Raw genomic sequence first — 14766 nt, 5'->3', positions numbered from 1 at the left:
AGCCTAAAAGCCTTAAAGGGATAGATCACAATTTTTTTTCTTTCAAATAAACTGGTGCCAGAAAGTGCAGAAGATTTGTAATTCTCGTCTACTATACAAAAAAAAAAATCTTCAGTCTTCCAGTACTTATCTGCTGCTGTATGTCCTGCAGGAAGGACCGTCTGGACAGCAGGAGAGGTTTTCTATGGGGATTTGCTACTGCTCTGGACAGTTCTTGACATGAACACAGGGGTGGCAGCAAAGAGCATTAAATCAGACTGGAAGAATACACTGCTTCCTGCAAGGCATACAGCAGCTGCTAAGTGCTGAAAGATTGGAGATTTTTTTTAATAGAAATAAATGACAAATCTCACTTCCTGAGACCAGTTGATCTAAAAGAATTTTTTGGGGGTGAACTACGCCTTTAAATCATCTTAGGGCCTTATTAGACAAGGTAACTATAATTGGCCTAATAGGGCCAGCGATTAGTTAACAAATGACAGGAAAAGGACCACAGGAATGATCCAATTATTGTTTGTGTGGCCCTGCATCCCCAGTACCAAGCCACAGTAAAAAAAAATATATATATATATATCCCTAAAAGTAACAGTCACACTAGAGATGCGTTAACCAAACAGAACTTTATTTTACCCCATTCTCTCCTGATTTCCACCCGATCACAGGATTTCAGAGTCGGGTTCAGAAGAGCAATTACAATATAACAATTGAAACAGGCGAGATGTTAAAACATTGAAATGTGCCGAGAACTCTGGAGAACAGAAAAAAAAAAATATATATATATATATATAAGCAGAAATTCTTTAAATTTTTGCTTTATGACAACAATAGACTCTTCACCAGGCCGACAGATTGTGGGTTATGTGCGCCCTTGGACCTTCTCTTAGCAAAAATAGCTTTAGACTTTTTTATTTATTTTTTTATATATCTCTGCATATAATTTTATTATCGGAGTACAAAACAAACTTTTATTGGAAATTTTTTTATTATTCGAATTTATTTCGAAAAAAGAAAAATAGTGGTTATTTTATCAGGCGTGGTTTAGGGTGAGCCAACTTTCACCAATTCTTAGGATCTGCAACCTGCGGTTCTTCAATGGCCGCAATACGACAACTCCCAGCACTGTCCTGGCGCATACTGAGAGTTGTCGCTATGAAACCACAGGTTACACTTAGGATGCCTTATTATACAAAGTTACATTTTTTTTAGACCTTTATGTAAAAAAGTAACTTAAAAAATATGCATTTTGTATTGTGATCATTTTTATTAAAAAAATATTATTTTTTAGCAATGTGCAAGGGTGCAGTGCTCGTTATGGCCAGTTTTACTGGTGGCGCTGTTGTCCAGCAGGATATACAGAATTTCTAGTTCTTTTTACATTCCATCATGGAAAATATATATATTTTATATCTAGACTTGGATAAAAGAAAAATATATTTTTTCCTATAAAGTGTTGAGATTCCCTAGAGTAATTTTCTAAAGCCATTGTATAACTATAACTCCCAGTAAGCACTATGATAGTTCAGGAGTTGTTTCACAACCAGGTGTAACCCAGTGCTCTATACAATGTTTTTTATTATAAATCACTATGTAGGGGGTAATGTTTCTTCTTAAGGAGAGTGCTAAGAGGGTAGGGAGTCTTCTATGCAAAGCAATGCTGCCTGGGAAAAAAGTATGCAAATTAGCTCCAGAAGGATAAAGCTGTCTTTGTAGTGCTGCCTATTATAGCAGTGGTCTTACACCTGGGCTCTCTAGATACAAAACTACAATTCCTATCACGCTCCAGGAATGATGGGAATTGTAGTTTTGCAACATGTTAACTGTATGAAAAAAAAATTAACTCTTTCCTGTTGCTAATGCTAATTATACTGGAAAAAGTTCCTGATCATGTGACGTTATATAACCAATCACACGCAAAGTACAAATCCTTATGTGATTGGCCGGACAGGGCAGAGCAGCCAAAAAAGTGCAAAAATATTCATAGTTTCTCTGTTATCGTGCAAATGTTGGCTCTACCCCAAACCATCATCCCGCTGGGGTGTCCTGAGACTAAGTATGTGGATTAGAAAGCCACAATAGTGAGGTGTGCAATCCAGGCCCAAGTGGAGGGGACAGTTTCAACACCAATATTCATTACTATAGAGGTTTACCGGGTCCACGTGACAATGGGGTGCCTGTGGCTCGGACCAAGCTGCGTATGCAAATCAGAAGTATTACTTTGGCACATCAATTTATTAAGCGTTTTTTTTTCCCCAAAAGCATGCTGGGAAGTATAGATCAGTAAAATCATAGCTGGTCTGGAGAGCCACAGGCGGCCTATCCCCCATCACTAGGACACCTCGGGGTGAAGTAACTCACTGCACCCTGATAATTACACTTTTTTTCATCACAGGAGGCTAATCCAATACCAAAGCCCTCCCTGACAGAGTAGTATCGAGAACATGGCGGCTACTGAATTAACCCCTCAAGTGCTTAGGATTCATTTAATGAAGAAAAAAAAAAGTTACCTACTTCTGGAAACTCTAAAAGAAACTTATTTTGCAGACTTTGATGAAGGGTTAATAACACAGACATTGATATTCCCTGCACCGCGCCCAAACAATCGTTAAAGTGCCCCAAACATTAGTGGTCGTGCGGGACGCCATTGGCAGTCCTGCGGTAATTTCCATATTGACGATATCACAATTGTGAAAAAACAAACAAACGTACAGGACAGGCGATTGACTTTACAAGGGATGATTCCAAATGCCGACCCTAAAATGATCCCTCGGCTTGCAGCTATCCAGACGGAATAGAAAAAAAAAAAAAAAAACATAAAAAAAGAAAACCAAAAACACCGCCCTGAGCACCAGATGACTCCACAGAAGAAAGATTCACATTGAGAAAAAAAATCTCTCGGTTAGCTACAGGAATGAAATGAGACACCAGCCTGCTGGCTCAGGATATGGTTGTGCAGTGTACACCATGCGACAGTGGCTACAGGTGAGCGCCCATCTACCAGGACTGGCTCCAGAGAAGACAGGAGCTGCGGCCCGCACAGCTCCCCTGATGACAACTGGTTTGTGGGTTTCTCGCTTATTGGAATGTATAGGAGAAAGGTTCCAGTACAGAATACAGTGCCCAACCCCCTTTTTTTTCGAGGGCCACTCTTAGGGGATTCACCATCCAGCTGTGTCCCCCCATAAGTGGCTCCCCAGTATATGTTTACAGCTCTGCTGCTTACATGTATGTGTTCAAGTATATCCACAGCTCAGCTGTGTACCGGGACTCCTACCCGAGGAGTCCTTACATTGCAGACCAGCTGCGTCACATGACCCCTGCCGGCGGGGGTCTGCAGTCCAGCTGCGTTGCGTGGCCCCTTCCTGAGGGTGCCCTTGTTACAGTCCAGCTGTTTTATAAGACCTAGCGTAGGGACTTGACCCTGTTCTGCACTGACGCCTTTCTACTGGAGGGGAATATGGAGAATAACCCAGAAGGAAAATCACACAACGTGACAATAGTGGTACCATAATAGTAAAAGACGGAGGAGAGTCACAACATCTGTCTGTGAGGTTGAAGCCTGGGATTTTTACGTTGCTTAGTTTCCACGTCCTGTTGACTAACCACTCATAGACATCATAGAGCAACCTGTCTGGTCACTATGGGATTTAGCACGTGCTCTTATAGGGTATATAGGTGAATACCCCTCCACTCTCTTCCATTCAAGAGGGGTGAGAGAAGTCACATGACACTTCACTAGGATACTACGCCAGGTACTATACTAGTTTAGCACTGAAATCATATGGTGCTAGTCAGGTTCCCTTTAAGTGGTCTCCCTTTTGCAGAATAACAGGATCGGTCCTTAGCTCTGGTTTCGCCCAGGTCGCTGCAACCTCACAGCCCAGATGTGACTCCTCCAACCAGCTGAATGTTAGACCCGTACAGCACAGACATGGTCTACACAGAGATTACACAGACAATACAAGGAACATGCAGAAAAGGGAAGAATTGCTGCAGTTGTCACACAGTAAGAACGATGCTTTGTCTCCTCCCCGCTATCCCTGTGACCAGGAGCGGGAACGCTGAGCGTCTGGGCCGTCCTCGCCAGATGCCTGGTCAGATTCTGAGTGATTAGAAGCAGACGAAAACACTGTCACATGCTGGAGAGCTCAAACACGCTGAATATGTGCACACGACAACTGGACAAGTGCCAGGATGACTCAAGAACAGAGGGAACCAGGAGAGAGTCCGCTGAGGGCTTCCAGAGCTTCGCTGCCCGTCTAGTCCTCCCCTCACGTGGGGGAGGTCTCAGCTGTGCAGCCTGGAATGGGGCGCTTGGCTCTTCGCCTAAGACTCCTGACTGGATCCTCGGCCTCTTGTGCATTTAGTGGATTTCAATGACCACAGGCTCAAACACTCCCGCGGAGACTCTGAAAGAAGCGAGAGACAAAGAAAGGGGATTATGTGATGTCATCTAAGGATCTGCATCTGATCAACCCCATACAGCCGAGATCCTACCAACCCAAGTGTTGCTGATCCTAAATGCAATAGCTTATAAAATACATAAGAGTGTAAGGGTATGTTCACACTGAGTAAATGTGGCAGAGACATATGGGCAGACCCATATCGATCGTGAGAATGAGCGGTCCGCTCCCCGCTTTGCCAGTGAGTCAGGCTCCATAGACTTACATTATGAACCCGACTCATCACGAGTAAGGACTTCTCCCGGCTCATTCTCACGATCGGTATGGGTCCGAACACTCTGTCTCTTATCACATGCCAAAAGTTTTTCGAAACGACAGCGACACTTTAAAGTAATTTTCCCAAGATCATAGCTAGATGATGGGGGTCCACCAATGGTGAGTGCAGACATCAATGGTCCCTCAAATGAATGGAGCAGAAGAGCAGACACATGGCCAGTCCCTCAGGGATGACAGGGATGTCAAACTGAGGCACTCCCAATATTGCTCAACTACAATTCTCATCATCCCTGGACAGCAAAAGCAAGGTGACCAATGGTTAGACTATAAAAAAGAGTGCTGCATAGAAATGGAATCCACAACAGATGTGAACAGTGCCTTAGGTGGCTACGTATTCTGCCACGTATTCTGGTTTCCCATAAACAGGAGACATGTCATTGTGGATACCTGTTAGCCATCTGTATTCCGCTGAGCGTCGTCGAGCCGTCTCTGCTGACAAACAGCCTCAGGTGACTGTCTGCAAATAGAGAAGAGAGTGTGAGTGGGCGTGATGTCTATAGCGGCCCAGCGACATCAGACACAGCATACGCCATAAATGCATAGCTACGTATATGTGAGCTGGAAAATGTCTCCACACTGCCTGGGGAATGTACAGGGATTAGGGGTGGAGAAAACTTCATGCATGATTTGCTTTCTATCTTGAAGGGGTAGTCAGGGACGCACTTGATCCCCCCGCTCATCCTCACAAGGGCTAATGTACAAGGATTATACACAAGCACTGCCGGCATCTGCTGTGTAGGATTCTAAACAGGGGTCTAAATGAATGAGTAAAAGCAATCTCCAACCTGCCGGTCTTCAGCTGTTGCAAAACGACAGCTCTTACTTTGTTCTGACAGCCGACATGCTGGGAGTTGTAGTTCTGCAACAGCTGGAGGGCCACAGGTTGGAGATCACAGAGTTACACAAAGTGAGGGGGAGTGAAAAGGAGATACGTGAGCGGGAGTCAGCCCTGTATGTAACCTTACTAGAGTTCACAGATCAGGACACTTGTATACCATGAGTCTCCTCTCCCTAGATACACTCCTCTCCTTTACCTTCATTGTTACTGACGTCCGTAAAGTCCTGACTCTGCATGATCTTCTCCACAATGTCACCAGCATCGATCCTGGTGTCATCCACCCAGGTGGGATGGCTCTCTACAGAGTCCTTCTTTCTCCTAAAAGGGGAGGGAGACATCAACATGAATGAGATGAGAAAAAGCTACACATTGTAGCCACAATACGACCAGCTGCAATCTGAGCTTCAACCTGGTGTTGATGTGTTCCGTTCTACTGCAGTGCCTCCACTGGTCAGATTAGGTATTACACATTTCTAGATGGATTCCCCAATTAAGAACCCCCACTATGGGATGCAGATGATTTCACTGACTTGTACAGCAGCTGTTTCCAATGCTCATTAAATGTTGTAAATTCATGATCCACCATTTTCACCACCTACTTAAAAACATCTACGAGGATCTTCCTGGGATTACGGCCCCATTGATATAACTACCACACTTGATGCATTTTCCCTAAACATTAGCTCAAAAGACAGATGGCGGCTTCACTTATGCTTAAGCCCGTCCTCTCACATCCTACTTTGGTTTTAAAGTGTTACTGTCACTTTAAAAAACTTCTGACAGTGTTTGAAGTTCAGACCCCTACTGATTACTAGGTAGATCTGGGAAAAGCATGCAGCTGAGAGCTACACCCCCTGGCTCGCAGCCCTTTTAAAGAGACAGTAACGCTGTAAGGATAATTTTTACGTTGTTTTTTTTTTGCAATGCAATACTTTTTTTCTCCCTTATGAATGTTGTTTTATAAGGGCTTGTTTTTTGTCGGGTGGGTTACAATCTTAATGATATCCTCGTAAGTAATCAAAAAGCAATTTTGTAATGGGAAAGTGTTTTTTTTTTTTTTTTCTTAACCAAAGTAGAAGACAAGACAGTGCTATTGCCTGTCTATATCACAGTTCATTGTATTATGGATGTCTGCATAACACAAGTATCCTATTAGGCCCTGTCTCTGTACTATGATAGCAGACTTGGCTGCCATGACAAACAACCCATGAGTCCTTGCAATCGCAATTGAGAAACAGAAGGGGCCCCCTCCCTCTGTCTAAATACTAAGGTGTCATGGTTGTAGCTGACTGCAGAATCTAAGGTGGCGAAGGGGAACCTGTGGCCCTTCAGCTGTTGCAAAACAACAATTTTCATCACGCCAAGGCAGACATGATGGGAACTGTAGTTTTGCAACAGCTGGAGGGCGGCAGGTTTTCATTCCCTGATCTAAGAAATGAAGCACCCCGAACCAATGCTGTTTGCTATAATATATAGCTGGCAACCACTGATGACGGCACCGACTTAACTGAGATAGTGTCTTTCCAGTCATACGTATGGTGGTTTGCAGTAATGTCCCACCCGCTGCGCCATCCATGTCAGATTTTGGGAAGAATTGAGCTACATGAGGTCTATGAACTGACTAGCACAATGGCTTGCTTACATCTCACTGAATGAAACTCACGACAGGGGGCAGAATACTCAAAACAACCGCAAATGAGAATCATCTCTAGATTAACAATAAAGTCCATTGGCAGAAGCCAAGTAGGAAAATCACGAGTGTGGCATGTGTGTCAGAGGAGCTGGCGCTGGGATCTGGAGAGTCCTGAGCCAACGTTCCAGACTGACTCAGTCTCAGCTGAGTCACATCACATATTCCATACTGACACTAGAGAGACACTCACAACACGGTCACAAACTTGACATTTCAGAGACAGAAGTGTTCTTGTTTCATCTTCTGCCCTCCAGGCTACTGAATAAGAACATCTGGAAAAACTGCTCAGAATTTGCCTAAATGAATCCAAAGGGCCCCTCCCAGCATGCACTCCTCCCCGAAATCCAGCCTGCCTGACTTGGGCGATTCCCTAACATTACCTGGTCTGTCTTTCAAGAAGAAGGGGAGGTCTGATTGGCCTGGGGGGCTTCTCTGGTTTGCTCTCCTTTTCGGCATCGGGTGTGTCAGCGGTAATGCTGATTCCCCCAGAGGCGCTGCTGCTTGTGGACGTGTTGCGTCTGTGAGTCAGATCTGACATACTGGAACATCGGGAGTGTTCGGAGCTGTGACCTGCACAGAAAAACACAAAACATACATGAAGCTTGTTTTTTTAAAAATAAGTCACTACTATATGACAGCATATATACTTTGCAGAACCATAACCCCTATAATGCAGAGCCCCCCAGACAGGACTCTTCATGACTTAGTGGACTGTACAACCAGTTTTATTTATAAGGTGATTTATTGGTTCCTATAATGTTATCAAGGCTTTTGCCCAAGATTACAAGATTATTTTATTGCAAAGTACAATCATAAACTTGTAACATAGACAAACAAAGGAAACAAGGATAGAGTTCAATGGTTACTATTGTTCAGAATTTGGAAGTATGGAATAGGTCATGGGTAAGGGTTATCAAATATGCAAAAGAACACTGCAGAGACACCATCACAAGACCCTTGAGAAAGTCTCGGCACAGAGACGGAACGCGTGGGGTTGCCAGTTCCCGACTTGGTCTCCCTCCTATGGTGATATCTGATCTTATGCTCTACCATGTATATTCTTTGTATTTTTTCCATTTTCTCTGAGATATCTTCTTGGTCTTCGTGTCCATCTCAGACATAGGTTTAGTTACAGCTATAGCCATTTTCCACATACATTGCATAGGAGGGGGTTTATACTTATACCAGTCGGGATAGTGTGGTACTGTGGCTACCTTGCCCAGTCCAATAGAATTTTTCTCTGTTTTTTAAATGTTTTTAGATGTTTGTCTTGCACTTGTAATATTTTTGGTACATTAATAAAGAATTATTCTACTTAATTGTGAGAGATACGACTATTTATTATTTGGATGTGCCACCCATATTTGTATGACATACTTTTCTTTCTTCTTTTGGATACAGTTGCTTTTGTTATGTCATTTTTGGGTTGAGCACCCCGAAAATTATGGTATACTTTTCGATTTGATTTGAGTAGTAGTGCCCTGTTGTTTTTCATTATACCATCACAAGTCTCGACGTCAGTGAACTAGCCAGACCTTCCTCCGGGAAGGAACAACCAAGCCAAGGAATGTCTCCAATTAAGGAAACCACCTAAGCAAGGTATCCATCCACAGACAGCTGTTTCAGGGTTTTTGCCCCTCATCAGTGTGGAGTAGGTTGTTCCTTCTCGGAGAAGGGTCTGGCTAGTTCACTGACGTCGAGACATGTGATGGTGTCTCTGCAGTGTTCTTTAGCATATTTGATTTCCCAGGGGGCAATGTTCTAGAATACACTGACGTTGAGACACGTGATGGTGTCTCTGCTGTGTTTTGGTTGATCTCCCTGAGGTCAACCAGCGTCCTTTTGCATGGGTAAGGGTTATGTCTGTCCTGAACTGATCTAGTATTACAGTCCTGTGATGTTACTATTCAGGTTAGAACAGCTCTACCATCAAAGCATTCACATATAAAAGAGGTCAGTCTCTTGTTCCCCACATCTAAGACAGGTAGATGGGGTAGAAAGTAGCTCTTATGGGCAATTTTAAAAGCCATAAACAAGTGGTTTATATTTATTAGTCTTAACAAGGGCAGAAACTTTCCTCACTGTGACTGTATGGAGACATTGGTAATGTAGATGTCCTAGTGACAGGTTCCACTTTCAGACCTCTATTTTTAAAGGGGTAGTCCCATCTTAGAAAGTGATCACTAGGCTATGACATTGCTTTATGATCAGGTGAGGGTCTAACCTTTGGCACCGAAAGAAGAGGGTGAGGCGTTACCACTTCTGAGTTTTTCCCAATACTGCAATGTCCCTGGCCACTCAATTGTGCAGGTTACTGCAGCCGGACCCATTTACTTGAAGAGGAGTACACTACAGTTACCAGCACAGCCGGGTGGCCAGGGTGCAAACAGTAAAGGTGACGCCATGCTACTTCACCGCCAACTTCCCTTCATTCTCACAATCAGCAGGAGTTACAATAGTCAGACCCCAGTGATAATAAAGGGTTCCTATATCATAGCAAGGGGGACTCACATATCATCTGCGAAGTGAATCATAAATACAGGTCATGTGATTAGTTTACTTGAAGGGGATTGGCCACCTAGTGATAGAAAGGTGTCCTACAAATAAGATAATCTTAGGGGGTCCTGTTACTGGGAGCCCCAATATTATCTGTTATCTGCAGGGAAGTTGGATGTATGTGTGCAGCGCCACCACTGGGGGAATGAGGCGTCACACACTCCATGTCCTCTTAGTTATAAGTAATAGATAAGAGTCCTCGCTACTGAATCAGAAATTCCTAGTAGAGAATTTGCTAATAACCAGACGTCTGTAAGTGGAAGCCACAAGGATCGGCATGTAGGAATACCGCAGGGAGAATGCTTACCGGATGCTTTGGACTGCTGGCTGGCTTGGCTGGAGTTTCGCGAGTGGCCTGAATGAGAAGTTTCTTCAGGGCTTGAGAGATTCTGATCGGCTTCTTCGAAGACCCCTAGAATGTTTAAGAAAAATAAAAGGCTTAGAAGGGGGTTCAGGAAAGTGAATCGTACTAGAAGGAAACCAGCTGCTAAATCTGGCTCCCGTCCTACTGTCTGTTCCCATGAGAAGCCAAACAGATAGCGGGATCTTCCCTGCCAGCTGGAGAACGTCACCTCCATCGCCGATGTTTCTAGCGTTCGCCTCATCCCTTTAAGACTATGCATGAATTTCCAGCAAACAGAACTACTTGCAGGGTATGCCGCCGTAGCTGGGTGGGTCCCCTTCTGCCAAAGCTTTCAGAATAAGTTGTGTCCCAACTACAAGCGGGTCTTGTTCAATGTGCCAAGAGCCCAGACCGCATGATCACTAAGACACATGTACAGAGCGAAGATGCTTTCTATTTCAGAACACATAGGAAGTTAAGCAACTTTGCAAAATACACCGCCTTACTTATCTTACTGATGTGGTGGAGCTACAGCCGTATTACACGTGGTTAGGCTGAGAAGTTACCATCGAAGTCAATGAGAACCACAGGGCCGGCTGAGAGAAGGCTGACGGACGTGTTGGTTTTGTCCGTATAAACCTTTTCTTACTGTCCTGGATAACAGGTTTATAACGTTTAGGAGGCCTATAGGAAACTGTTGCAAAACTACAATTCCCATCATGCATGGACAACCAAAGCTAAAGCATGATAGGACTTGTAGTTTTGCAACAGCTGAAGGGCTGACCCCCCTGATGTATAAGAGACAAGAAAGGTATAATGCTGATGTGGTACCTGAACTAAGCAAGGCCGGACGGCTCCTGTTCTGGCGTATAGTGCCGCTGGTGGAGCGCACAGTCCCCTCGCCCTTACAGGTCATCTGCAGGGAGGAATCCTGTCCAGGGGCTGACACAGTCTTGGCGGTGGAGGGAGGCCTAGAAGAGTAAGGATAACACACAAGCTGCTTACCCCGGCCTTACAATAACAGCCCAGACATATACATTGTAAGTCACAGCACTGTAATAACATGGGATACATCTAATAAGCAGCCTTGTCATGCTATATAAACACTTACGTTTTGAAGCATGGGTCTCCAGATAGGAGGGACATTCCAATGGTGACCTGTCAAGGAAAATTGCATATAGTGTTTATAATACAGACACTAATAGAGTCACTGGTAAATGACATCATGCTATGGTGTAGAATTCGAGATGGCACTTAAAGGGGTTATCCAGAATTAGGAAAACATGGACACTTTCTTTCAGAGACAGCACAACTCTCGTCCCCAGTGTGGGTGCAGGTTTTACTACTCAGTTCTAGCGATTCCCTATTTTATTTCCATGCAACCTCACAAAGTGATTAAAAAAAGATGCCACCGTTTTGTGTATACAGCTCCTACACAGATCCATGTGTCTCCATAGAAAGAAACAAATATAATACAATACAATACCAGAATAAGATTCCTTTCCATCCATCTTTGTGGTCAGAATCAGACTACACAAGGTCTGTTTGTAGTCTGTAACCATGGACACACATTGGTCTGCAAGGTGGCTGCATACTCCAAATGGTACAATATTTTTTCATCAAGATGCCACGCTGCTGTATTTTGATGCAAAGGAGCAGTAAAAATGGTTGCATAAAGCAGGTAAAGAGTGCAAACATATATTGCTGGTTTCAGGGTGTTCACAGAACGGTGGTGGCAGACATGTTTCTGGGGTTTGCCGTCAGTAACTAAAGAACACTGCAGTCGCAGTAGTATCAATGGCTGACAACAGAGAATGGAGACAGACTTTATAGAGTATATAATGGCTTACAGACACACTGCATGATCAGGGATAATGGAGGCAGTGACTGAAGACAACAGGTCCATTATAAATGAATGACATCTCTGAAACATGAGGCAGGTAATGCCACATGCCTCAGCCATGTCACTAGATCTCGGTAAGCTAATAGTCGCCCAGTGTCTCTGGTTCATAGTGACAGGGCGGCCTGGATTCTTAGGGCGATTATCATATCATAAATTACTTTAATGCCGGTGAACATGAATTAAAGGGGAATAAACAGGAAAGGGAAAATGCAATGAGATCATAATAACAGCATTACTGCTTGCTGGATGATACCTTTAGGATAGAGTTATCCTGCCTGGTGTTCCGGGTGTCATATCCCTCCAGAAGACAGCAGCGCACTGTGGATCCGGAACCGGCAAATTCTGACAGATTCAGGTCGGCAAAGCCCAGCTGGAAAGTGAATAGAATACAGGATAAAGCTACACAAAGACGCATGGTATATACAGTATAGGGTTATTCTATAAGTGCACTGTGTCTATACATTGCTATTATAATGGAGGTGTAAAATTGCAACCCAATCATGCCAGCTATGTATGCCAAAACACTGGCATACATGTACAACAGGCCAGACCCGTCCTGCAGGATTCCCTCCGCTCCAAGGCCTGAGATGTTTGGGAAGTGACGCAGGACTGTAGAAAAATACTTCTCTGGTGACATAATCCTGTGTGGAATCTGAGGCCTAAGATTCAACTCGGAGTGGATGATGAGGGTTTGGATGCGACAAAGGCATCTGCTCCTATAACAGCCATTGTCTATAGACTGCAGCAATGGCATCTGCTCCTATAATAGATGTTACCTACAGACTGCAGCAATGGTATCTGCTCCTATAATAGATGTTACCTATAGACTGCAGCAATGGCATCTGCTCCTATAATAGATGTTACCTATAGACTGCAGCAATGGCATCTGCTCCTATAATAGATGTTACCTATAGACTGCAGCAATGGCATCTGCTCCTATAATAGACATTACCTATAGACTGCAGCAATGGCATCTGCTCCTATAATAGACGTTACCTATAGACTGCAGCAATGGTATCTGCTCCTATAAGAGATGCTACTAATAGACTGCAGCAATGGTATCTGCTCCTATAATAGACGTTACCTACAGACTGCAGCAATGGTATCTGCTCCTATAAGAGATGTTACCTACAGACTGCAGCAATGGCATCTGCTCCTATAATAGATGTTACCTACAGACTGCAGCAATGGTATCTGCTCCTATAATAGATGTTACCTATAGACTGCAGCAATGGCATCTGCTCCTATAATAGATGTTACCTATAGACTGCAGCAATGGCATCTGCTCCTATAATAGATGTTACCTATAGACTGCAGCAATGGCATCTGCTCCTATAATAGACGTTACCTATAGACTGCAGCAATGGCATCTGCTCCTATAATAGACGTTACCTATAGACTGCAGCAATGGTATCTGCTCCTATAAGAGATGCTACTAATAGACTGCAGCAATGGTATCTGCTTCTATAATAGACGTTACCTACAGACTGCAGCAATGGTATCTGCTCCTATAAGAGATGTTACCTATAGACTGCAGCAATGGTATCTGCTCCTATAATAGGTGTTACCTACAGACTGCAGCAATGGCATCTGCTCCTATAATAGATGTTACCTATAGACTGCAGCAATGGTATCTGCTCCTATAAGAGATGCTACTAATAGACTGCAGCAATGGTATCTGCTCCTATAATAGACGTTACCTACAGACTGCAGCAATGGTATCTGCTCCTATAAGAGATGTTACCTATAGACTGCAGCAATGGTATCTGCTCCTATAATAGGTGTTACCTACAGACTGCAGCAATGGTATCTGCTCCTATAAGAGATGTTACCTATAGACTGCAGCAATGGTATCTGCTCCTATAATAGACGTTACCTACAGACTGCAGCAATGGTATCTGCTCCTATAATAGACATTACCTATAGACTGCAGCAATGGTATCTGTTCCTATAAGAGATGCTACCTATAGACTGCAGCAATGGTATCTGCTCCTATAAGAGATGCTACTAATAGACTGCAGCAATGGTATCTGCTCCTATAATAGACGTTACCTACAGACTGCAGCAATGGTATCTGCTCCTATAATAGACATTACCTATAGACTGCAGCAATGGTATCTGTTCCTATAAGAGATGCTACCTATAGACTGCAGCAATGGTATCTGCTCCTATAAGAGATGCTACTAATAGACTGCAGCAATGGTATCTGCTCCTATAATAGACGTTACCTATAGACTGCAGCAATGGTATCTGCTCCTATAAGAGATGCTACTAATAGACTGCAGCAATGGTATCTGCTCCTATAAGAGATGCTACTAATAGACTGCAGCAATGGTATCTGCTCCTATAATAGACGTTACCTACAGACTGCCGCAATGGTATCTGCTCCTATAAGAGATGTTACCTATAGACTGCAGCAATGGTATCTGCTCCTATAATAGACGTTACCTACAGACTGCAGCAATGGTATCTGCTCCTATAAGAGATGTTACCTACAGACTGCAGCAATGGCATCTGCTCCTATAATAGATGTTACCTACAGACTGCAGCAATGGTATCTGCTCCTATAATAGATGTTACCTATAGACTGCAGCAATGGCATCTGCTCCTATAATAGATGTTACCTATAGACTGCAGCAATGGCATCTGCTCCTATAATAGATGTTACCTATAGACTGCAGCAATGGTATCTGCTCC

The 14766-nt window shown here is 43.7% G+C and overlaps 1 protein-coding gene across 1 annotated transcript in view; it reads right to left on the bottom strand.

Annotated features, from left to right (window-relative positions):
* Nucleotides 1-605: 605 nt before the first annotated feature.
* The window catches only part of EEIG1 (estrogen-induced osteoclastogenesis regulator 1), a 51247-nt gene continuing 37086 nt past the window's right edge, over nucleotides 606-14766 (bottom strand). The window contains exons 5-12 of the mRNA XM_069986152.1: nucleotides 12323-12439; nucleotides 11278-11324; nucleotides 10998-11137; nucleotides 10131-10235; nucleotides 7648-7837; nucleotides 5771-5892; nucleotides 5124-5193; nucleotides 606-4406 (exon numbers count right to left, since the gene is read on the bottom strand). Of these exons, the coding sequence (XP_069842253.1) occupies nucleotides 4361-4406; nucleotides 5124-5193; nucleotides 5771-5892; nucleotides 7648-7837; nucleotides 10131-10235; nucleotides 10998-11137; nucleotides 11278-11324; nucleotides 12323-12439 (837 nt within the window). The 3' untranslated portion in view covers nucleotides 606-4360. The remainder of the gene's footprint in view (nucleotides 4407-5123; nucleotides 5194-5770; nucleotides 5893-7647; nucleotides 7838-10130; nucleotides 10236-10997; nucleotides 11138-11277; nucleotides 11325-12322; nucleotides 12440-14766) is intronic.

The sequence above is a fragment of the Dendropsophus ebraccatus genome, chromosome 10 (genome assembly GCF_027789765.1).
Source record: "Dendropsophus ebraccatus isolate aDenEbr1 chromosome 10, aDenEbr1.pat, whole genome shotgun sequence".
NCBI lineage: Eukaryota > Metazoa > Chordata > Amphibia > Anura > Hylidae > Dendropsophus > Dendropsophus ebraccatus.
This window is presented reverse-complemented; position numbering and strand designations above follow the sequence as displayed.